General features: G+C 33.7%; 1 protein-coding gene across 8 annotated transcripts in view; it reads left to right on the forward strand.

Moving 5' to 3' along the window:
* The window catches only part of EHBP1 (EH domain binding protein 1), a 281,810-nt gene that overhangs the window by 120,861 nt on the left and 135,271 nt on the right, over positions 1–25,678 (forward strand). For 7 of the 8 annotated variants that reach the window (XM_074341201.1, XM_074341202.1, XM_074341203.1 and 4 more), the window contains 3 exons: positions 9,849–9,971; positions 12,656–12,896; positions 23,589–23,778. In XM_074341201.1, coding sequence (XP_074197302.1) covers positions 9,849–9,971; positions 12,656–12,896; positions 23,589–23,778 — 554 coding nt within the window. Of the gene's footprint in view, positions 1–9,085; positions 9,191–9,848; positions 9,972–12,655; positions 12,897–23,588; positions 23,779–25,678 lie in introns of all 8 variants that reach the window. The other variant, XM_074341207.1, reaches the window with a different exon arrangement.

Raw genomic sequence — 25,678 nt, forward strand, 5'->3', positions numbered from 1 at the left:
TTACATTACATAATTCATGGGAAATAATAACCATGAAAGAAAAATTTGATAAAGCAAACTTCATCAAAATTAAAAACGTATGGGCTCACCCAGGTACCTCTCCTCTGCGTGGATTGCTGTTGTCTGTGACAGCATACCCTAATAGACTCCTTTCTATTCTTACACTTAATCTCTGGTAAACTTTCACAAACTGGCTAACTGGCGGCCTCATTATGTGCCACAACAGAATGCCTTTCCCTCTCTGCTGAAGCCACATCAGAGGAAGGTGAGTAAAACAGAAATGCTGAAGTAAAGCCAAGGTCTCCTAACCTAATACTCAAAAGTATTCAGATTTCAAGAGTAACTTGTTTATTAAGAACAAGGAAAGTCTGACCTTAATTTTTTTAAGTTAACAAACAAAAAATGAGATGACAGACACAATAGGATTACCTCACAGTGATTTTAATGCAGCCCTCACAGCCGCCTCAGACAAGCGATAACAGGAACTCCCAGCGTGCCTCGCGGTGGGCGTTCCCAACTTTCCCGTGGGCGGGCTGCTCTCGCGAGACCGCAGCGCAGAGAAGGGCAAACGCGACTTGCAGCCCAGCTGCTGGCGCAGGTTTCTGGAGGAGTGCAGTTCCTTTCTTAGGGCGTGCAACTCAACGCCCTCGCCACAGTTTGGGGGTTGCGAGCGGGTTCCAGAGAGAGAGAGAGAGAGAGAGAGAGAAAACGGAGACCAGAGCCTTTTCTGCACTGTGAAGTTGAGCCCTGGCCCTGCAGCTCTCTGAGGTTTGGGCATTCCTCTTTTCCTCGGGGGGCTTTGACTGGCGGGGTCGTTGGCACTTGGAGGGAAGAGGGAGGAGAGTTCGCTGGTCTTTGAGGTCGTCATGGGTGTGCTGCTGCCCGTCATGCGAGCCCACCTCGGGACCTGCCCTCCTGCTTTGGGCCAGAACGTTTCTCTAGACACCCCGCCTTCTGTCACCTCCCTCACATATGACACCAAGAGTTATCTGACTTTAGAAATGCCATGCTTTCCCTGATGCTCAGCTATAATCAATTGGTAGACTGCTTAAAACGCCGCAGGCCGCAGTGGTGGGAATTAGGAAGAGGTGCGAAACCGGAACTGAGTGGCGGGGGTGGGGAGGAGAGAGAAAGTTGTCTAGAATCACCTAAATTCACCAAACCCAGCTTGAGAGCCTGGGGTGAAATTGTCATGCTGCTTCCGTCACTGCCAGGTTGGACAAGACTGAATGTGTTTGAAGAGATAGTCTGCCAGGAATGGAAAGCCCCCATTAAAGCCTCCTTGAAGCCCCTTTTTACCCCACTTGCCTCCACCTAGATCGTCTTCCCCTTTACTTTTGTTTTCCGTGCGTCGTAGAAGAGCAGGTCAACTTTGGAAGCCATGTGGACATGTATTTTTTGGTGTGTTGTAAGACGATGCAAAGCAATCTCTGTCCCATACCCTTCCTGGCTAGTCTTCCCTTCCACAAACTGAAACGGCCTTTGCTGGTTCATTCGTAATGAGAAACCATGATTGGAAGTAGATGTGCCAAATTACTTGAGTCAAGCAACTTTTGTCTGTGATGTTCCTAAATTACGTTTATTTGTTTGATGACAGTCTTTTGACTCTACTTCCAGGAGTTACTTTTTTTATTTTTTTCAGTTAGTATGAATTTCAAAATACTGCAAGAAATTGAATATGAAGCTGTTTCCAACAGCTAGTCTCTACAGTGAGTACTTGAATTGAAAAGTTAGAGCTAGAGCAGCTTTGAGTACTAAAGCTGGGATGGCAGGGTGAAGGATTGGTATACGGAATTTTGTGCTAATAACTCCCAAAAGTTAGATTACTCTAAAACCTGTCTGTCTATGATGATAGCGGCAGAGTGGTAATTACTTTGGGGAAATTGACTGAGAAGGTGCAGGAGGGCGCTTTTTGGATTGCTCGAAATGGTGGGTATCTTGATCTAGTCAATGATTATAACGGTTAATATATGTGCAAAAAGGTTTATGTGCTTTACTGTGTCTCATTTCTAAGTTTTTGGGTCTTTTTTGTTTGTTTTTAATTTGAAACACACAAAGAGGCATTACAACACCATTATGTTGGATCTGGAAACCTGAGTTTGAATCTTAGTGTCACCCACCACTTGCCAGTTGTGTGTCCTTGAACAAGACTCCGAGCCTTCTTCATCTATCTAATATCGGTGGTGTTACCTCACAGAATGGTTGTAAAAAATTAAATGAAATTGTGTTTGAAAAAAATTAAAAACATGCTCATCAAAATAGACCATTAAATTATGCTGTACACCAGAAGTTGACTCATTGTAACTGACTAGACTTCAATTAAAAAAAAAATAGATCGTTAAGAAAATATATGGGCCAGTTACAGACTAGACAAAAATATTCACAAAGCATAAATCTGACACAGGCTGATATCTAGAATAGATTTTTTTTTAATGTCCTACAACTCAATAATAAAAAGACAACTTTTTTTTTTATGGGCAAGGATTTGAACATGTGGTTCAAAAAGAAAGACATCATTGGCTAATAAGCACATGAAAATGTTTCAGCATCTCTTATTATCAGAGAAAAGCAAATTAAAATCACCATGAGTCACAACTCCACACCCACCAGAATGATTAAAATTTAAGACTGCCAATAAGTACTTAATGTTGGTAAGGATGTGGACCAACTGGAATTCTCATCCATTGTTGGTAGAGAGTATAATGGTACAATCACTTGGAGAGTTTCTTGTAACACTAAACATAGACCTACCCTCTGACTCATCAGTTCTACTCCTTGATGTTTATCCAAAGAAATGAAAACATATTCACAAAAAAGACTTGTACAAAAATGTTCAGAACATTTTTATTCATGATAGCCTTAAACTGAAAATAGTTTAAGTATATGTACATCAACAATAAAATGGCCAAACTATTGTATTCGCGAATAGAATACTATTCATCGTAAAAATGAGCTATTGATATGTTCAGCAATGTGGGTGTATCTCAAAAGCATCATGCTGAATAAAAGAAGATTTACATAAAAGAGTATGTACTGTATGATTCCATTTGTGATGTTCTGGAAGAGACAAAACTAATCTTATAATAAAAACATTACAATAGTGATAGCTGGTGGGTTTGGGGATTGACTGAAAAGAGGCATGAGAAAACTTGTGGGGGTGATGTAGTGTTCTGTGTTACATGGGTGTATACATTTGTCAAAATTCATTGAATTGTACAGTTTAAGATTTGTGCCATTCACATATGTGCTAAGTAAAATACTGGAAGTAACCTGTAAACATTATAGTAAATATGTTAGATTAGTAAGAAAATGAATGAGTTCAACTCTCTGATTTATTGATCTACTGTCTGGTAGCTTGTCTCCAAAGATTGTCCTCAAATGCACCAGGCATCCCAATATTCATGCCCTTTTGTAGTCCCCTCCCTTTCTTCTGGGCTGGCCCTGTAAATCACTTTTAACCAGTAGAATGCTGTGGGGAGGTGACACTTTGTAACTTCTAAAGCTAAATTATAAATTCCTTGTGACTTCTACCTGGGCCTCTTATAATGCATTCTCTGGCAGACACCAGATGCCTTGTAAAAAGTTCAAATACCCTGAGATTGCTGGGCTGAAAGGAACCCCAAACTACCCACATGGACAGGCCACTTGGAGAGAGAGAAAGATGTCTGGCCAGCCCCTGGTTGTTCCAGCCTTCTAGCTGAAACACATACAAGTGAAGATGCCATTTTAGACATCCAGCCTAGTTCAAGCTTTCAGATGACTTTAGCTCAAGCCACTTTCTAACTACAATGAACCACCTGGCTGCATCCAGTCAACCCACAGAACTGTGAGAGACAATATATATTTGTTGTTTTAGGCCACCAAATTTTGGGGTACTGGCTTAAACTGTAACATTTCTGGAGATAAATGAAACATAGATACATAATACATACATACATAAACATGTAGATATATAGATAGACACATAGCTTAGAAAATATACTATTTCTGAAATTTAAAAATAAGGTATATTATGTCTTTTTGCCTTTATAAAAATTATGCCAAATATTATGAGTTTCATTCAATTCATTCATTCACTACATACTAAATACTACCTATGTGAAAAACTTCTGGGTGTTAGAGATGAAAGATGAACATGACATAGATGCCCAGAGATTTAATTCCATTTTTTTGTATTGTTGAGTATGTGAGGGGAATGTCTAGGGTCGTTAGGGTGGAAATTCCCACTAGGCAGTTGGAAATTCAAACCTAGCCACGTATGTGTTAGGTTAGCCAAGAGAGTAGATGAATTCTTCCAGGAAAAGCAGATTTAGCAGGAAAAGAGAATGGGACCTATGATACGATCCTAGGGAATAATAACATTTAAGAGGCAAAGGGAAAAATGGTTATTATCAACATTTTTCTTCTTTATACAGAAGTCAAGTATGGTAAGAGCTAACAGGTGTCTAGTATATTTATTTGCCAATTAGAACACACGGTGACCTCAGAGCAGTTTTAGTAAGGAGAATGGATAAAAGTGAGGATAAAAGATTGCAGTAAGTTGAAGAATGTTAGGTGAGAAATTCTGGACTACTGTTTTTTTTTTTTAATGTTTTCTTATAAAGATTAAGAGAGACTAGCCAAACTAGAATAAACTAATGGCTAAGAAACTTTTTTAAAAACTGAGGAGCAGCTTAATCATGTCAATAAGACATTAAAGCTTACTAATTAATTAGGAGGAGGGGGTTGAAGATCCAGGGAGACAGACTCTGCAATGTTTACTTTTCTGCCTGAAGCAGCCCCTCCTTTCCCCATTATGATCGGCTAGTGGGATTGAAAATCACATTATTAAACCTGTTAGTTATATCCATAAACCAAATATTTATGGTCTCAAGCCTGTGAGAAATGTGACATCTTTGGGAACTTGATCTCTGTCAAGAAGTTGTAATGTTACTTTCTAGACCACCTTAAAATGAGATATACCTGTACTGAATCTTATTATACTTTGAAGAGAAGAATGAGATTGCTGCAAGATTTGTAGATATGTTCTAACTCTAGGCAGGTCCTCCCCCCACCCACCCTCACCTCCGCCCTTTTAACTCAACTACAGACTTTCTTAAAAGGAAAAACCCACCCTCTCTTCATGACACTACCTCCATCCCCCATTTTGGTTCAGTGTGATAATCTTTGATGGTCAATTTCTATCTTCTTTTGCCTTCCTAACAGTACAGAAGAGTCTCAAATTACTTGACCCTGTGCTTCGATTGCCTGCCCCTAATTTAGTTTTCCTTCTTATTCTCACCAATGTGAAGCAAGTCCAGATTGACACACTGTTATGATGACTAAATGCAACACTATAGATTACTGCTCATTTTTAGTTGTGTTTAAGGTAGAAATTTGTGCTGTTATATAGCATTATTGACATTTTCCAAAGTGTAAATTTTTGGTGGAACAAAGCTTTAATAAATAGTTAAGTATTATATAAAATATATTGGGTCAGAGATTTTTTTTTTTTGGTAAGGGTACTATACTAGTGAGAAAGCTTCCTACTTAAAAAAAATCCTGGGAATAAATCTTTGTTGTAAGCCTTCTTTTAAGTTTTTAAGTTTTTTTCTAATTATAACTGTGAAACACATTAACTGTAGGAAATTTGGAAGAAACAAAGATTTTTTTTTAAAGGAGAAATATATAACACGATTAAGTATTTTAAGTCTGCACCCACATGTGCAACTGCTAATTGAATTATTTTCATGAGAAGTTTCATAGGCACCTATAGCTTGGTATGGCCAAACTGAATTGCCCCAGTTGCACTGCTAGAACTGTTGTCCACACAATCACCCAAAACAGAAACTTGGCTTTTGTCTCACATTGCTTTCCCCATCCCCTTGTCGAATTAACCATCAAATCTTTCTTTTTAATTTATTCTTTAATTAGCAAATATTTATTAAGGGCCTCCCCTCATGGAGTGGTGATGCTGAACTACTCATCTGTTTGCTTCTTACCCTGTTTTCCTCAAGTGCTGTCACCATGTTGCTCCTGGAATGATGTTTCTAAAATATGCATTTGATCTTTTGATGGATTCCCAAAGCTTTCAGAGTAAAGTTTACATTCTTTAATTTGGTCACAGTAACATTCATGTTAGGACATTTGTCATCTTCATGTCATTCCATCCCCCATCCCTGGCATCTTAAACCCCAAACAACTTGCTGTTCCTCAAGTAGATCATGTACTCATTTGCCTCTCTTTCATCCTGTGGAATGCCCTCCAGTTTCCCCTTTATTTTAATAATAGTAATAGTTTGTTTGTCTCGTTTACACTGAGTGAATCCTCCTTGAATAAATCCAGGAGGCCTTCCTGATCTCAAACTGAGTTATATATCTCTCTTCCAGTTTCACATAGCCTACGATGCGTATCTCAGTCATAACATATATTTATCATACACTGTATATTGCTTTACTTGTCTGTCTGTCCCACAAAGGATAAAGCCATGAGGGCAGGTAGTATCCCAGGCATATAATAGATACTTCAGAAATGTTTATTATATAAATAAATGTTATTTCTTTGGAGATTGCTTCTTTTTAAGATTTGGATGAACATTTATTTGAAAACCAAATAAAGGAAGCATTATCTTTTCACTCTGTTAATATGAATGAAAATTCTAGATGCAGAAGTTTTAGGAGTCAAGGATTTATTTAAGCTATGGATAAATAGAGGATGCTAGGACAGCTTGTCATCAGTGACAAGAAATAGAAATAAGGAATTACTTTGGGTTAATTAATGAGGAAATGGTCATCAATGGTTTTATGATATCACTAAAAGCATAAGGGGAAATATTCTAAGCTTTCAGAAAAGTTACAATGTAAATAATTTAGTCATGAAATATTCATCTTGATAGTATATAAATAAATGCCTACATTATACCTACGTTTATAATGGAACAACATTAATGTTTTAAAAGTAAGGACCAAGTTTAGTATTTCTTCTGTATTCTCTATAGTGCTCATTATATAAGATGTTTGAATAAATGACTGATTTCTAGTTTCATTGAGATTATATCTAAGTATATTAAATAATTAAAATGTAAAAAGAACACTCCGTATCTTTGAGCATTATTTTTAATTATTTTTAAATGTTTAACCTAGTACAACTGGGAATACAGTGCAAATAAATGATACTAATATACATGATAAAATGTGGATATTAATGATAATACATCGATATTTATGAGAATTAACTCAATGTATGCCTTTCCATTGCTTAATAAATGTTAGCTACTATTATTAATATTTCTTTTTTCGTATTTTCAAAGTTAAAAATAAGCCATCTGCAAATTTAAAAAACATATAAAACTACTAATGAATGAAAAAAATCAGTCATGCGCTGGTAATCACATAGCACTGATACTCCTCTCCATTGTATTTCTGTGAAAATTACAAAGTTACAATGACTAGTAGTGGGAGGTAAAGGATTTAATTTAGGAATGAATTCTGGGGAGGAGAGGGTATAGCTTAGTGGTACAGTGCTTAGCATGCATGAGGTCCTAGGTTCAGTCCCCAGTACCTCTGTAAATAAGTAACTAAATAAGCCTAATCCCTCCCCCCAAAAAAGAATGAATTTTGCCTACTGAGGAATTTGCTAGATTAGTTTGAGTCAGAGTGGAGTTTAAATAAATAAAGAGTAAAATGGAAGAAAACACCTTATAAAGGCTATTTAGCTCTTATTCACATTGAGATTAAGAGTTCAGTTGGTATTAATTGCATTTACTCCTTATTTTCTAGACTTACTTTCTATCTCAAGCAGTTTTATTCATGCAAAATATATTTCTCATTCAGACAAGGGAAATGAATAAATTTATCAATTTTTCATATGTATTTGGCTCAGAGGTCCATAAAACAATACATATTTCTGACCACACAGTATTTTGGTAGTCATTTATTCTGTTTCAGTATTAATTTCTGTCTTTATGATGGTAAATTCCATGAGGACAATACCATGTCTGTTTTGTTTCTTTTTTCCCCATCCCTGTTTCCAAAGCATGGTACTTGGCACAGAGTGATAAATAAATATTTGTTCAACAACAGTTGAATGGATGAAGGCAACCTATTACAACGTCTATTCTATTATTTGGTTCAAATAAAACTTAGAATGTGTATTTAGATTTATGGTATTAAAGAATAGCATGTTTATGCTGAATTTCCAACTATTTTCTGTTTCTGACATTTTTCTGTATTTCCCACTGACTGATCTGGATTTATTTGGTTTGTCCTAATACCTAAATTATTCCCAGGTTTTAACTTTGGAAACAGCAAGGATTAACTAGAATATTCTGGTAGGCTCTTATTATTTTATTTGAATCTAATTTTCACCCAGTGGATCATAATTTCACATATTCAGAGTTGTCCAAAATATGTATGACTCATGTAAAGAATTCCGTTTATGCAGAAAATGAATTTTTAGTTTAAGATTTTTTTGTCTTTTTCTTTTTTATTCTATCTCTTATTGGCTAAATTATAAGACATCGTAAAGCAAATATTCAAGAATTCCTTTGAAAGAACAAATTCCCTAGAAAACAGGAGTAGAAAATAACTATTGCTTGCTTTTCTTATTTTGTGCTGATTTTTAAAATTCTGGAATATGAATGAGTACTTATTATGTTCATGATTCGTGTAGATATATTCTTAAAACCTTAAGTTTAAGTTTAGAATATTATAAAACAAAATGCACATATTTTCTATGGTATCAGATAATATTTCTTATTCTATTTTTAATGCGTGCATTTAAAGCACTATTTTATAAATGCATAATATGGTTGCTGAAAACCAGTGTCAACCTCTAGGGTTATCTTTGTTTTGTGTTTATTAACATGGTTGTTATATTACTAATATAAATTTTAATAATAAAATATTTTCCATCTTAAAATACGAGTACAGCATAACTTTCAGTTAAATACATCTGTTATAGTTCATCAAAATAACATCCTCTGAATATATTCTCCTGATTAACCAAACCTCCCCTCTCTTTGTCTTTTTGAGTAACAGCATGCTTCTATGGCTCTTTAATTAAATGACCTTACCTTACATTTGTCTCGACTGGCTTCTGTTTACAGAAATTGTAAACCAATTGAATGCTCTGAGCAGCTTAGATGAAGATCAAGATGACTGCATAAAGCAAGCAAATATGCCTTCAGCTAAATCAGCCAGTTCCTCTGAAGGTCTAAGAGCTTTCTTCCTTTCTTTCTGCTTCTGATTGCCTGTATTTACTGTGACCTGCTACCTCTTGACTTCTGTCTGTACTTAGCTGTCAGTTTTGTCTTTGTGCTTTTTCTTGAATACTTCTTTATTTTTCTGGTAATTTGTAGTGCACCAACAGGCAACAACATAACAACTTACCATCTTTAGCAAAGCCTATATCTGGATCCTTGATAGGCAGTGATTTTAAAAACATGAAATAATAATTGGTCATATAACATGATAGTATTTCTTCAGTTAGCTTATATTTTGTAACTATATTGTTTTTAAAATATTTGCTTATATTAAACCCATTTGATTTATTCATATTAGGAATGAGGGATGTTTTTTCTAAAAATCTATGTCAGTGTTTTTTTATTGGATGAAATTACATTCAGATGAAAGTTTCTCCAGTTTGTTATCTGGTATAATTTTCAAATTAACATTCATATGTTTATTTTGTTTTATGTGAATATGTTGGTATGCTACAAACTACTTGAATGGCATTCTGCCATTGGTAAGATGCTATGTTTTATTATTTGCAGGTATTATTAGTGTGAATTTTTACAGTTTGAGCCATTTCATGAAATGAACAATAATTATGCTTAACTATAGCGAACTGACACATATGTTTATTTTCAGAGCTTATCAACAAACTTAACTTTTTGGACGAAGCAGAAAAGGACTTGGCCACTGTGAATTTAAATCCATTTGGTGATCCTCATGTAGCAGAATTAAATCCGTTTGGAGATCCTGATTCAGAAGGTAGCAGGGTTTTTTTCCTGTATTTTTTTCTGTATATAGTCAAGTTCCGTTGAACTGTAAGGGCAGGAAGAGATTTTTTAAAGACCTATAAAGTAATTTTTGTTTATGACAATAACATTTTTATTCAGTACCACTTACAGTTGGTCAGCAATTCTGGGTAGCTTCCATTTAATTATTTTTGAAGTAAAAAAAAAAGCCTTGTGTAGATATTTACAGGCTTATTATTTAATTCTTTGTTACTTTGATCAAATAGTAAAGTTCTAAAGTTAGAGACAGTAGTTTTTTACCTAGCTGGCATACAGTAAAATCTCTTTGGCTTGGCCTACCAAGCAAGGTCACACTGTGGTACATACCCATATTGGGGTGGTGGAGGCGACCCCCCTCTATATAGCTCTTCTGCCCTCACACCGCTGTCTGATGGCTCCTCCACCCACAACTCCATGTCTGTGACTGAGAATTACTCTCAGTAATGAGAGTAAGTTGTGCATGTGAATAGCACAGAGCAGAAAAAAGGTTGAGAATCATTCCCACCATATAACAACATATATGTAAGGAATAAAACCAGGTATTTTTTTTTTCTGAGTCATTTTTCTTATCAAGTAGTTTTAAACTCCTAAAGCTTAGATAAGAGCTGTTGAAGAAGTAAGACCTCTAGTTTTGTTTTGTTTGTTTTTGTAAATTGAGGTATAGTTGATTTACAATGTGTTAGTTTCAGGTGTATAGCAAAGTGATTCAGTTATACATATATATATTCTTTTTCATATTCTTTCCCACTATGGTTTATTACAGGATATTGAATATAGCTCCCTGTGCTGTATAGTAGGACCTTGTTTTTGTTTTTGCTTTTATAGTTTCAGTTCTCCTCTTAGATTCATGACATTCTGTGATTCAGTGATGCTTTTAGAAAGTTATTAAATGTATTTGTTAGCCTTTATATAAAATAATCTCATCTTAAACCCTCCTTTGTTGCCAGTGTTGCCAGTTCTGTTATCTTCAAATCTTGCTCTATGGTTTGAATACTTTCTTGCTTTTTCATTTTGTAACTGATGAATTGGTTGGATCAATTTTTGCAATCCTCTACCTGAAAGTAAAAATAAAAATCTTATTTCTGTTGACAGATTTTGTCAGTTTCTTAAGCATTTTGAGAGTTGATATTTGTTAACAAAACATTGAATAGGCAAAAACTTTGCAGTCTCTCTTCCCCTACAGAGAAAAAATAATGCTTCACTTAGATTATTATAAAGATTATAGTAATGTGATAGTATTGAGTATTATCCTGGTGTTACAAAAGATACAGTTACTGAGTCTCTTCTTTAGCATAGGCTGTATTTAAATTCATTTCAGTGTTGATTTATTATGATTTTGTTATGATTCCCTTTCACACTTTATAATTGCTTCACCATACTCTACAGAATTTCAATTCAGAGGTTTTTTTTTTCATTTCTTGTTTCTATTTTTTCAGTGTAAAGACAAAATATGTTTTCTGGGCTAATATATAAAGCATTAGTAAAAAGTAGTTTGACTCTAAAATATGAACATCATGAATATATAGTAATCATGAGATTTTAGTAATAATTGGATTACTTTGTTTGAAATGTCACTTATGAAACAATTATTTTTCTTGAAGATTTTAATAACCAATTTTTTGCTTTCTTATAGAATGTTTTGTTAGAGTTACATGGCATAATTAAGATTGGTTTTGTACTATCTGATTATAGACTCTGAAACTGTGTTTCAATTTGGAAAAATATTTATATCAGTAAAATTGGAATTTTGAACAGTTTTATTACACATTCTAGTTTTCTTTTAAAATATCAATAAACATAAGAGTAAAAGAAAAAGGCTGGTACTAAGCACTTCATAAGTGTTATTGGAAGACATGATACTGTTGTAGTGCTTTTTCTGCTGTAAAGTCAGTTTTATTTTTAAGAGTATCCTTATTTTCAAATTGAAATTTGAAATAGTAAAATTTAGAAGAATTTGGTGTAACATGTCTATCAGCTTCTCAATAGGAATTTAATATAGTTCTTTTGACTTCAGAATTCTTGTTATTCCTTTGTGTTAAATAGAGTGTTGATTGGATATGAGTTATATTGAAAGAAATTAAACATCTCATTAAAAGCTCTAATGATTTAAGGTCTTTATAGCATATATAAACCTGCTCTTTGAAGACTACAAAGACAAATTTAGTGATACATGCATGTATTTTTGATATATTCCTGAATGAGTTTTCAGATCCCTAAGTGGTCTCTGCTTGTATAACTACCAAAGAACCTTTGAAAATTTAATCCATTTTATCTTCTTTTAAAAACAGAAATTTATTCTGTATCAGTTTGCAATGGCAAGCCAGTATAATGAAATAAAATAAGCAAAAATAGAATACTTAAGAAGGTTAAAATGTCTAAAATTGGCATACCATAATGCTAATTTTTTTAGAGATTCCAAGGGCATTAACAATTCAAAGATGCTATTTTGGGGAGCATCATTCCTGGAGAAGTAGACAAAGATCTTAGATATCACGTCTTCTGAACTTAGTCTCTCTCAAGCATATAATGACTCTGTACTCTTTCAGCCCCATAGAGTTTATTAATTTAAGACTGAGTATTTTTGAAAACACTAAAAATATAAGAAAATACCAGATAATATTAACTTGATTTAATTCATCTTTCCCTATTGTTTTATAGAACAAATCTCTGAAACAGTTTCACCTAAAAAACCAGAAGAATCTTTTTATAATAACAGCTATAATCCCTTTAAAGAGGTACAGACTCCACAGTATTTGAACCCATTCGATGAGCCAGAAACCTTTGTAACTATAAAGGATTCTCCTCCCCAGCCTACAAAAAGAAAAAATTTAAGACCAGTGGACATGAGCAAGTATCTCTATGCTGATAGTTCCAGAACTGAAGAAGAGGAGTTGGATGAGTAAGTACATTTCATTTTACTATTATCATATTTTAATGTGATCTTTCTGTAATATTAGATGGGTAAAAAGAGGTCTGCCCCTATGTTAATATACAGTTTACAAGTTAGTATCTATCTCATCCTCCATCTGAATTTTTATAAACTTGACCCTTATTCTCTCACACTCTTGCGTGAGTGTGTGTGCACACTAAACTAACAAATGACAGAAATATGTTTCTGGCATCTCTGGTTAGAAATCCAATTGTGTCTTCTCACAACTACCATGTTATAAATGGTACTTGAATGTCTTTAAGTGATTATTGAAGTTGTTACACTTAAGTTATGTTATGATGGGTCTATTGTGGGAACCAAATAATCATTTATGATAATGATTTGATGAGAAGATTTATTCAGATTCCAAACAACGAGATCATGACATTTATAAATTAGGAGTTATCTGCCTTTGAGTTATTAGTTTTACTCAAATGAGAGATTTATTGACCATAAGCTCAATATAAATAGTGTGATTAGGGCTTCTATTTTACTCAGATCTAGAGTAGAGGTGGGAGGAGGGTATGTTCACTTTCGATTCTCGAGTTGCATAGTGCAATTGTGTAGCTGCAGACTGCTGCCCTGAGTATGTTTAAAAAGCAACAATGAAACTTCCAGCCATGATAGAGGTAGCATAGACTGAATAGAGCTTCTTGTCTTATACAACTGAAAAACTAAATAAAATGTATGAAACAGTAGTTTTCAGACATTGGAAACAAATAGCACAGGATCCCCAAGAGAATAGAAACAAAGAAGGTGAGCTCTAAAATTGTACCAGCTTATTTATAGGAGAGAGTTTCCAACTGCAGTTCAGGGAGTAAGAACCGAAACACCCTAGAATCTCCCTGAGTTGAGGAGGCAAGAGTTTGGACTTTGGAGTTATGGAGATGGCTAGAATTTGTGAACAGAATATCAGAGAGGAGAAAGCTACACACAGAGTTTCAGAGATCTGTATAAAGTTCCTCTTGAGTCTTTAGCTGAGTATTGATCAGTGCATGCATTATGAGGAAGTAACTGAGAACAAAGAATCAGACAGAAACAATCTCTGGAGTTCACTCAGGGTCAAGAATAGTTTGGGTTTCCACCAGCCAGAGAGAAGAGACTTCCTAACACATGGGGCATCGATTTGAGTCCTCAGAAGGCTGTTGTTGCAGTAGTAGGGCCGAATCAGCCCTAGACTAAAGACTGTTCTTAACCTTCCTAATAAAGCTTAAAAGCAAAGTTCGAAAGAAACAAAATTATTCCAGGTAACAGCATCCCAAATAAAAGCCCTAGAATATTAAAAGGAATACCAAAAAAGAATCTAGCATCCAAAATATAAAATTCACAATGTCTCATAGCCAATCAAAAAATTTATCAGGCATGTAAAGAAACAGGAAGATCTGACCAATAATGAGAAGGAAACTGAGTCATTAGCTATGGATGCAGAAACGGTACAGATAATAGAATTAAGGCAAGTATGATTATTTAGCAACTATAAATATACTCCAGATATTCAAGAAGGTGGAAGGAAACATGGGCATGGAAGACAAAAAAGAATTCCAAATTGGATTTATAGAGATGAAATATATGAAGGCTGATGAAAAACACACTGGATGAGATTAAACTCCATGTTAGATATTGCAAAAGGAACTATTAGTGAACTTAAAGACTTAGCAATAGAAACTCTCCAGATTAAAACATAAAAGGGAAAAGAAATGAAAAAAAAATGAACAGAAGATCAGTAGGACAACTTCCAGCAACATAACAAGTGTGTAATTGGATTTCTAAAAGAAGAGGAGAAAAAGGTGAGGGAAACAGAAAAAACTTTTGAAGAAATGATGGCCAAAAGTTTTAGAAATCGAAAAAAATAAATGTAAACCTATAGGTCTAAGACACTGAATGAACCTCAAGATGAACTATAAGAATGATGAAAAAAAAAAAAAAAACAAACTACAGCCAGGCTTATCAGCAAAAATAATTCAAGTCAGAAGACAGTGGGTGATATTCTTTAAATAATCAAAGGAAAAAACAAAACCAAAAAAACACTTTCAACAAATTTCTATTCCAAGAAAGAAAAAAAGTCAAAATAATGGACGTTTCCAGATATGTAAAAGCTGAGAGAATTCATCACCCTCAGACTTGCTTTGCAAAATAATGTTACAAAGAAGTCCTTCAGGCAGGAGGAGAGTGACTCTACTTGGAAGTTTGGATCTATATACAGGAATGAAGAGCACAGGAAATGGCAAATAAATAGTATATATAAAATATGTGTTTTATTTTTTTAAATCTCTTTAAAAGGTAATTGTTTAAAGTTTAAATAATAATATATTCTGGATTTTATAATATGGGTAGAAGTAAAACATATGACAGTAGTAGCATAAAGGCTGAGTAAAGGGAAATTGAAGATACGGTTTTAAGCTTTTTACACATGTTACTTAAAGATAAACAGTACTATATTTTTTCACAGATGACATAATTACTTAAGTAGAAAAATTCAAAGGAATCTCTAAAAAGTCTATTAGAATTAAAAAGTAAATTTAGCTATGTTATAGGATACAAGATCAATATTCAAATTCAGTTGTATTCCTCAGTAGTAACAATGAACAGTCAGAAATAGGAAATTCTAAAATACAGTATATAAAAGCATCCCAAACAAAACTCAGGGATAAATTTGAACAAGGATGGGCAATACCTATATACTGAAAACAACAAAAGATTGCTGAGAGAAGTCAATGGAGAGAAATACTGTCACCATGGATTCAAACTGATGTACAGATTCAAACTAATATACAGATTCAGTGCTATCCTAATCAAAATTTTGGTATACTTTTTGGTAATAGTTGATAAGCTAATTCTAAAATGTGTATGGAAAAGCAGTGAACCTAGAATAGCCAAAACAATTTTGATAAAGAACAAAGTTGGAGGACTTAACACTACCCAATTTCAAGACTCATAACCAAGACATCATGGATTGGCTTAAAAGTAAACATAGTTCGATGGAAGAGAATATGCAAATCTAGAAATAGATCCTCACACATATTGCCAATTGTTTTTTTGACAAAACTAGCAAGGGAAATCAGGAAAGGATAATCTTTACAACAAATAATGCTGGAACAGATAGAGGTCTATATCCCCCTTCCCTCCTCCAGAAAGAAAGAACTACAATCCTTACTTCACAACAAATACAAAATTTAACTAAAAATAGATCATATATCTAAAAGTAAAAACAAAAACACTAGAACTTTGAAAAGAAAGTGTAGGAGAAAAATCTTAGTGAACTTGGGTTAGGCAAAAATTTCTTGAATAGAACCCAAAGAACACAGAGTCAAAGGGAAAAAAATTTTAACTTGGGCTTCATCAAAATTAAAACCTTTATCTCTTAAAAAAAACTTATGAAACTAAGAAGGTATGGCACAGTTTGGCCAAAATTCTTTGCAGAACACCTATCAGGCAAGACTTCTATCAAGAAAATGTGAAGAACTCTTTTGACTCAATAATAAGACAAAGTATTTTTTTTTTTAAGATGGAAAAGATTTGAGCAGGCACTTCACCAAAACAAGATAAAAGAATGGCCAATGTGCACACAAAAAGATAATTCAACATCTCAGTCATCAAGGAAATAAATGCAAATTAAAACCATATAAGGTACCACTATACTCCCACTTGAATTGCTAAAATTTAAAAGACTTACTATACCAAATACTGTCAGGGACATGGAACCACTGATACTCTCACAGAGCTCTCAAAATTCTAAATATTACAACCATTTTAGAAAACAGTTAAGCAGTTTCTTGAAAAGTTAAACATATACCTATCATTCAACCTAGTCATTTTATTCCTAGGTATTTACCCAAGAGAAATCAAAGCGTATGTCCACAAAAAGATTTGTATGTGACTATTTCAACCGCTTTATTTACCATAGTAGCAAGGTATAAGAATAATCCCAATGTCCATAAATAGGCAAATAGATAAACAAATTGTGGTATATACATACAGTGGAATACTACTCAGTAATAAAAAAAAAACTATTGATACATGTAACTACATGGATGAATGTAAAAGTTATGCCAAGTGAAAGAAGCCAGACCGAAAAAGAACACACACTGTATCATTCCCTTTATTAAAACTCTAGAAAATACAAACCACCTGTATTGAGAGAAAGCAGACAAGTAATTGCCTATGGTTGGAGGTAGAGGAAGAGAGGAATTAAAAAGAGCACAAAGAAACTTTTGCAGAAATGGAAATATTTATCTTGATTGTGTGGACAGTTTCACACTTGTATACATATGTAGAAACTTCATCAAGTTATACTTTTTATCAGTTATAACTAAATAAAACTATTTAAAAGAAAACCTACACACAGCAATCTTTAATTTTATAGAATTGAACATTTTAAAAAACCTGAATAATAATTACATGTTATTTGCAGTGGGGCTGTATGTGTCTTTGCTTTCCTTGGAAATACTGAATTTTAGTGTGTTAACATTATTTAGATCTTGAAGGAAATTATTATTTCTTTAAAAATACAATTTAGTAGGAAAATCTTTCAAAATATGGGATAGATAGGTTGAGAGGGAAGTGATAAAAAGGCTCCTTTGATGTATAAAAGTTGGGAGCAGTTGCTTTGTGTGAAGGGAAAAATGTCATCCCTCTCCTGTGTATTGGTCCGCTCCACTTTTGAGCAGTATTTTACTTCTAAGCATTGCACTTTACAAGGGACATTGATAATTCAGAGCATTAACAGAGTAGAGCAACAGAATCATTAAAATGTCCAGAGTCATTAAAATGACCATGTCGAATGAACAGTGATTGAGGGCATAGGGACTGTTTGACTTAGAAAAGAAACAATTTAAGGAACTATAATAACCAAGTTCAAATATTCGAAAGACTTTTGTTTGAAAGAATGAGGTAGTTGACTTGTTTTCTGTTGCTCTGGAACTGCATTTCTCAACCTTTTCCCATTTTATAATACATGGCTAATGACTCTCACATGTCCTGCATGCTTCCCCATTGGGCATGGCTAGGTTTTGATAAAACCTAAAAAAGTTCTAACCTTCTAAAAGTATGAGAATTACATCATACTAACCTGATTCCAAACTCAGGTTGAGATCTCAGTATTAATTAATAACTATACAGGGGTTGAAAAAGTTGGCTCACCTCTTGGTAAAGTTATTATATTTGTTTTCTTTGAAATAGCTAATGTGTGATCAAAATAAAATTTCTCATGGGTGGTGTAGGTGCTGAGTAATAGCCACACACCTAGAGTATTTGAATGTAAATGCAAACTTTAAATACAAGCATTCAGTCATTCCAAGATGCATGGGTATTACACAACATACACACACCCTGCTCTCTCCTATTAACAAATTGAAGAGACATCTAATGTTTGCTTAAACTTTTAAATACCTTAATAAAAACTAAAATCAGAATTACTGGGTGTTTCCTTTTGACCATTCTTTTTTTCCACATGAAAGTCACAGTCTTTACAAGTTTCCTATGAATAAAAAGCATTCTAAATTGCTCAATCACCTGAGGTTACCAGAGGTAGTCTGTAACATTCAGCTTTTTTGTAGGAATATATAAATTCTAGAGATTTCTCATCGGCTAATATCCAAGAAGAGCTCTATTTGTAATAATTACTTATTTGGTATTTCTCCTCTTTTTCTCCAGAAGTTTGTAGGTTCAACTTCAGTAGCAGAAATCTTCCAAAACATTTTCTTACTTCAATAATGAACTTACGACCTTTCATCAAATGAAAAGCCTACATGACTCATCTTCCATTACCAAACTCTTCATGTATCCTCTGACATAAAACTATCACAAATAAATAGTGCTGAGTTTTTTGATGTGTAAAACACTTTCAGAACCTCAGCATATCTATCCCCTCCAAGAGGAAGTATATACCTTTCAGTGCTTTTGGCATGTGTCCTTTACACTTGGCAACTGCATGGGTTTCTCAGTTTTCTCATTTGGGGGAGTTAGTTCAGCTATTCCACAGCAGAAATGAAAACTGATAAAGCAATAATACTTTCCAAAACATTTATGAAGTGACTTTTGAGGTCCAGCATGAAATCATTTCTGGTATAGTTGTATGTCAGTTTCTCAAGGTAAGTTGCCATTGAATTTTAGTCAGGGAAGCTACACTCTATTTTTTTTTTTTTAATATGGATTGTTTTTCCAAAGAAAAATAAATTTTTCAAGCGAGAGGAAAATACTACAGATTTTGCTGCACCCTTGCTTCAGTATGTTTATTAATCCTGTTTGTAATCAACTTTAGTTTTTCTTTCTATAATTCTTTTTCTTGGGTAAATTATTTTCTAAACAATGAATAATGTCATTTAAAATTATTCTGTTCAATTTTCCAGTTAATATAACTGATGAATTTTTAATTCACAATGAGTTAATGATATAACTAATCTATTACTAAATACACAGTACAAGGATAAAAATAATTCTTATTTATTCAAAGTGACATAAGAAGACTTGAAATAGATTATTTGGATCCTAGATGATCAACAGTATGTGGAAATTATGCTGATTTCTTAAATAATTTTTTTACTAAAATACAGTTTATGTATTTTTAAAATGCATTTATCAGAAATTATATAATTCTTACAGAGAAGGGAGCAGTGTTCACAACCATATATATGTGTACTATTCCTATATACTCTTTTTTAAATAGCACTTTTTAAATTGAGATGTACTTCACGTAACATAAAATTCCACATTTTAAAGTGTACACTTCAGTGGTTTTTAGTTTGTTCACTGTGTTGTGCAACCATCATTAATCATTGTCTAATTTCAGAACATTTTTGTCACCCCAAAAAGAAATCTAATATCTATTAGTAGTTAATCCTGATTAATCCCTTTCGCCATCTCCTGAAAACCACTAATTTACCTTTTGTGTATATGGATTTGACTGTTTTGGATATTTCATATACATGGAAGTATTTTCTGTTCATTCTTTTTTTTATAGTATTGTGTGAATGCTACGTTATTCTAAACATGTAAGGCCAGCAGCAGAAACTCATAGACAGGATAGCAATACTATGTTCATTTTTAAAGAGTAGGAAATTCAGTTTTAGTTAGAAATCTGTTATTTACATGGAGGATCATTCAAAGCCTCTGTAAGTAGAGGTTTCTTGTCCTTACTCTGATTTAGGACCTGACCAGTGGTGCCTAGAATATTGTTGTCTCACAGGTGGATTGAGTGCAGAGATACTGATTCCCTTAGTCCTCTGGGCTGTCAGGCATGGTTTGGAGTCCTTAGTATCTTCATTTTCCAGCAGCTTCCTGTGTTTACTCTAGCATGTCATATAAATTTCATTTTTACTACATGTCACACTGTAAAAACAGATTGAGAAACACAGCTCTAATGGTTTCAAGAAAATACTCATTTTGATTATGTTTCAGGTATGAGCCTAAGGAACCAACTTTGGAAATCAGTTGATCTGAGCTTTTTTTCCGACTTGCGTTTACCTTCAATATACAAAGAATACCAATATTCAGATAGTTAGACTGAGACAGAGACATGAAGAAAAGGGACGATATCTATCGTTGTATACCTACTAGATAAGTTTTATAAAAGTTGCATGCAATTGAGTATTGTAAATTCAGTTATATAAAGTGCACTGAAGAATTGCCTGTTTTAAGGAATTCTGTCATTTTTTTCCTGTTAGACACAAATTCTTTTGTAATAGAAATATCTGTCCTCTAGTACCTCTTGAGTTTTTTTCTTAAAACTAACCATTCTTACATAATAAATTAATAGTGATTATTATAGCAGCTACCATCTTAACAAAGTACAGTGAAAATTTGTTATAAAGAAATTTAACCAGGAATAATTTTTTTAAATATCACCCAAATAATTCACATGACTCAGTTAATTCAGTTAGATTGAAGTGTGTTTCTTCAGTCCTGAAACATTTGACATCGGTTAGCAAATAGTAAGCTTTGAGGGGGAGAGGGAAGATTTCTTTTTTCTCTTTTTCCAAGTTTTAGAGTTTTAAAAAATTTCTTGTTTTTATCCCATTTCTTTGTATTTACCTCTCTTTGAGCTACTCTTAGAGTTTGAAAAATAACTATATAAGGCTATTGATAAAATTAGAGTTTTAAACAAGATTGTTATAAGGATTAAATAGGTTTAATAGACATAAAACACTTAAAACGATGTAAGCACTTTATAAATGTTAGTTAATGTTATTGGTAATCTCTCCATTCTAGGTTGGATGTGATCCATTTTCTGCCTCTTTTGATAAAGGACATTCAGCTTTTTCTGCACACCTACTTATTTTAACATTGTTTCTTTAGGGGGGAGAGTATAGTTCAAGTGTTAGAGCACATGCTTAGCATACACGAGGTCCTGCATTCAATCCCCAGTACTTCCTCTAAAAAATAAATAGGTAAATCTAATTACCCCCCCCACAATTAAAAACAAAAAGTTAAAAAAAAATTGTTGCTTAATTTTTCCAAGTTCTTCTGTAGGTGGTAAGCATGAGATATGAATACTTAAAGCATATCTTGGTAATTAAACAAAAATATTTTGGTCTGAAAAGCTAATTTTCAAATGCCTTTATCTATTTCATGTTCTTTTCCTCTTGAATGCACAGACATAAGAAAATGAAGAACAGGAAATAGGTTTTTATATAGGCGCCAACTCCACTTAGTTAAAACCAACTATCCTGAGCAGAGGTGGGAGAGTTTCTTAGGCTGTGCCCCTAGCTCAGTGGGAAGGGGTCCCATGACACTAACTGTTGCAATGAGTATAGAGTGAAAATGATGTCACAAGTATGGTATATTTCCCCTCTCTGGTCTAGAGTCTGTACCCAGAGTCTAGTGTAAGCTGTCTTTAGGCAAAAGTACAGATACTTGGTTTTTGGTTCTAAATGAATCTGGTACATTTGCAGTTCAAGAAAACATGCATAACTGAACACAGAAAGCTACCACCACAGACCTTAAGTGACTAGGTGGAATCCCCTTGGTGTAATTATATTTGGGTGTAATTATATTATATCTTAGCTTTATAGACTCAGAACTTCTATTGTTACTGTGCATGCAGGATATTGAACACTAGAGAACTGACTGGTGTTAGGGAAAAATGTAATGAACTAATAAATAATAACCAGAATAACAATTTATTACTATATAATAGGAAGAATAATCATCATAAATACCAGATACTTGTGTTTATGGATAACTTACCTAGAAACAATATCTACTTATAAAGGGAGTTAACAAGGAAGATTTTCTGCCTCTAGGTAGAGGAAAAAAAAGTATTCCCTAAGAAGTTACAAACACAGGCCCAGCCTCATGTAGACTTGATGTTACATTGGCAGGATGGTCTGAGAACCTCCAAGCCAAGAAAGTAACAAAGTGGCTCCTAAAGTGCTTGGTAAATGCAAGCATAGAACACTCTGAAGAGAGGCACTCCCAGTTTTGACTACACAAAATTTCCTCAGAGTAATAAGTCCTAAACTCACAATCTACAATTACAAAATACACAAGGAAATAGTTTACTAAGAGAAAGAGTCAGGAGACAGAAAAAATACCAAGATTAAGTATGCAAGGATTTCAAATAATAGATTTATCAGATAGAGACTATGAAATATGTACAAATGATTAATGATTCAAATCTCTGTACCTGAGGTATTACACACACAGCCATGTGAAGAGATATGCTTATTGAAATTAAAAATTCATGGAGAATTGAACATTAGACACAGATGAAGAGAAAAAAATTTAACTGGATCATAGATGTGAAGGAATTTTCTGGACTGTAGCACAGGAAGGAATAAAAATTTGTGAAAATATGAAGGAGAGAGGTAATTCAACATATGTCTAATAAGATTTTGTAAAGAAAATAGAATAAAGAGGAGACTGTCAAAGAGATAATGGCTGATAATTTTTCAGAACTAGTGAAACATGAATCTCTAGATTCAGGAAATACAGAGTTTGAAATAGGGTAAATTATAAGAAATTCACACTTAGACATATCATAGTAAAATTGCTCAAAACTAGAAATAAAGAGATCTTAACAGCAACCAGAGACAAAAGATGACTTACAAAAGAGCAATATTAAACCAACAGTAGGCTAATACTTCAAAACACTGAGATGAATTAACTAACAACTAAAATTCTCTACCCAACTAAAATATCGTTTAAGTGTGAGGCTGGCATAAAGACATTTTCAATGCCTGGGAGAATTTGCTATTAAAGGAACTTCATTGAAGAACTTCTAAAACATGTCCCCTAGTGAGAAGGGAATTTAATACAGGGGAAGCATTGAAATGCAAGGGAAAAAATGCTTGGTATGACAGGAGCATAAAAAAAAAAAAGACAAATCAGTACTAACTCATCTTACTTCCTTTTCCTTAGGTGTGGAGAATATATAGGATTTACTATTATAAACATTTTTATAAGACTGTATTATGGCAGAACTGAGTGTGAGTTTTATTTTTAAAGTTTTAAAATACTTTTTAAAAGAGGAAGTTTTATTGTTAATGATTAAAAAAAAAAAGGATTAACAGTGATTGTTTCCAAATTTTGAGTTATCATTGGTTTGGGTTTTTCCTTTTCATTTTCAGTTTTTTTCTAATTTTAAAAGTGAAAATATTTTAGTATTTTAGTTGGGAATAAACTATTTTGATAGAGACATTTGACACTAATTCTTCTTTCATTTAGAACAAATCCTTTTTATGAGCCTAAACCAACTCCTCCTCCAAATAATTTGGTAAATCCAATTCAAGAAGTGGAAACTGAAAGGAGAGTAAAAAGAAAAGCCCCAGCCCCACCAACCATCTCACCAATGACAGGAGGAGTGAATGAAAACATAGTTGTTTCTGCAGGAAGAGATCTCTCCACTTCTCCTAAGGTAGGAGTCTAATCTTAGTAAAATATGTATTAGTGTTTGTTCTTTTCCCTGTGAGGTGTAATTCATATTGAGAAAAATCAGTTAACTATTTTTGATGATGAAAAAGTAAAGTATAAGTAAATCCACTATGCTGCAACATTGTATATATGTTTGGGAGCCTATAAATTTATGGTACAGTATGGATTGGATAGTTTGGGTTAAGATTTGTTTTTAAGATGCTGTTTGAAATCAGAGGAAAAAAGACATTATAATTGTAGGGTTGGTGCTGCGAAGAAAGGAGACTCTAAAGCAGATAGGTGTGAAAGACAGCTTACACTAATATAGAGGATATAGAGGAAGGAGTAGAAATTGTCCTTTGAGAAATGTACTGGAAACATTAAGACTTAGTGCAGAGAAATGCTTTGCCAAAGAATTTCAGAATTGTCACTTTGAGATGGATGTCAGGTTACAATTGTGGCTTTATTGTCCCTCTTTTTTGGAGAAACATTAATGCATAATAACTGCATGGAAAGGTAAAGCGCAGTGTTGGAACAGAATCTAAAGCTTTTAAATGGCTTGACTGCAAATAGTTTATCTTCCATGTGTGAGGTAGAGATTGGATTAACAAGTTTTTTTTACATAAATAGCTCATATCCATACCCATGAGTGTTTTGTTGTTGTTACCACATTACATTATTTAATTCTCACAGGTAGATAGGGGGAAATGAGATGAACTTGAACTCAGAGGCATAAAGTGCGGTCACAGGTCCCTCAGCCAGTAGACAGGATTGGAACTGGTGTTACCAGTATTTGGACCATATTCCACCTCAAATACCTGGGCTTTTCTCAAGAGTATCTTTGTTCAGTAGTTTCTCTTTGATTTTATAGTTCATTCTGTAGCTTTCATTGAATGCCAAAGTTCTGAAATAGTTTATTTGCTTGTATTTTCGTTGTTTTAGAGGGAGAGTGAGTTCACTGAGGTCCTCACTCTGCCATTCCAGAAGCCAATCTCCAGGTATGTGTTTTTATATCAGGTGTTTTTAGCTATCAGGTAGCTTTAGGAGGAGAAACTAAATTCTGTCTTGCTATTGGATAGGGAAGGTGGAAGTGGAGTCTGTAACTGAAAGCAGCAGATAGTAGAAATAAATTTTAAGCAAAGGAGATGGCCAATTCCTGTACCCACAAGAGCAAAAATACAATAACTGAGACATTAGTCAGAATCAAGAAGCTATTTAGTTTCCTCACCCATCCTAACCATCAAGAATACTTACACCTACAGCTTGTTTCCCTGAATCTCTATTTTGTTGCCTACTCCCTGCCCCATCCCCCTTCCACAGTCCATTGGAGTGTGAAACTAATGCTACTCTCTTCTTAGGGAAGTGGAAAGGAACCTTTTTTTTTTTTTTTTAACATTTTTTATTGATTTATAATCATTTTACAATGTTGTGTCAAATTCCAGTGTAGAGCACAATTTTTCAGTTATACATGAACATATATATATTCATTGTCACATGTTTTTCCTCTGTGAGCTACCATAAGATCTTGTATATATTTCCCTGTGCTATACAGTATAACCTTTTTATAGCTGATATATTATTAAATGAAAAAAAGCAAAGTGCATAACGAAGTATAATATGATAGCTTGTGCATGTGTAAAGTTTTATTTACAAGGCTTTATTCACACATGTGCACATGCACACTCATATACACTATGGAAGAAATCACAAGTAACTTAATCGTGGTTACCTTTGAGAAGGGTCTTGATGAAATGGAGGGTATGTGCAAGATTGAGGAAGGCATTTCTTTTCCTTTTTAATCTTTCTATATTGTTTACATTTTGAACCTTAAATGTTTTGCTTATATTTTTGTTTGTTATACTAATAGAGGTTACTGAATAATGAGATCATGGATTTTTTTGTTA

This window comes from Camelus bactrianus, chromosome 15 (genome assembly GCF_048773025.1).
Source record: "Camelus bactrianus isolate YW-2024 breed Bactrian camel chromosome 15, ASM4877302v1, whole genome shotgun sequence".
Lineage (NCBI taxonomy): Eukaryota > Metazoa > Chordata > Mammalia > Artiodactyla > Camelidae > Camelus > Camelus bactrianus.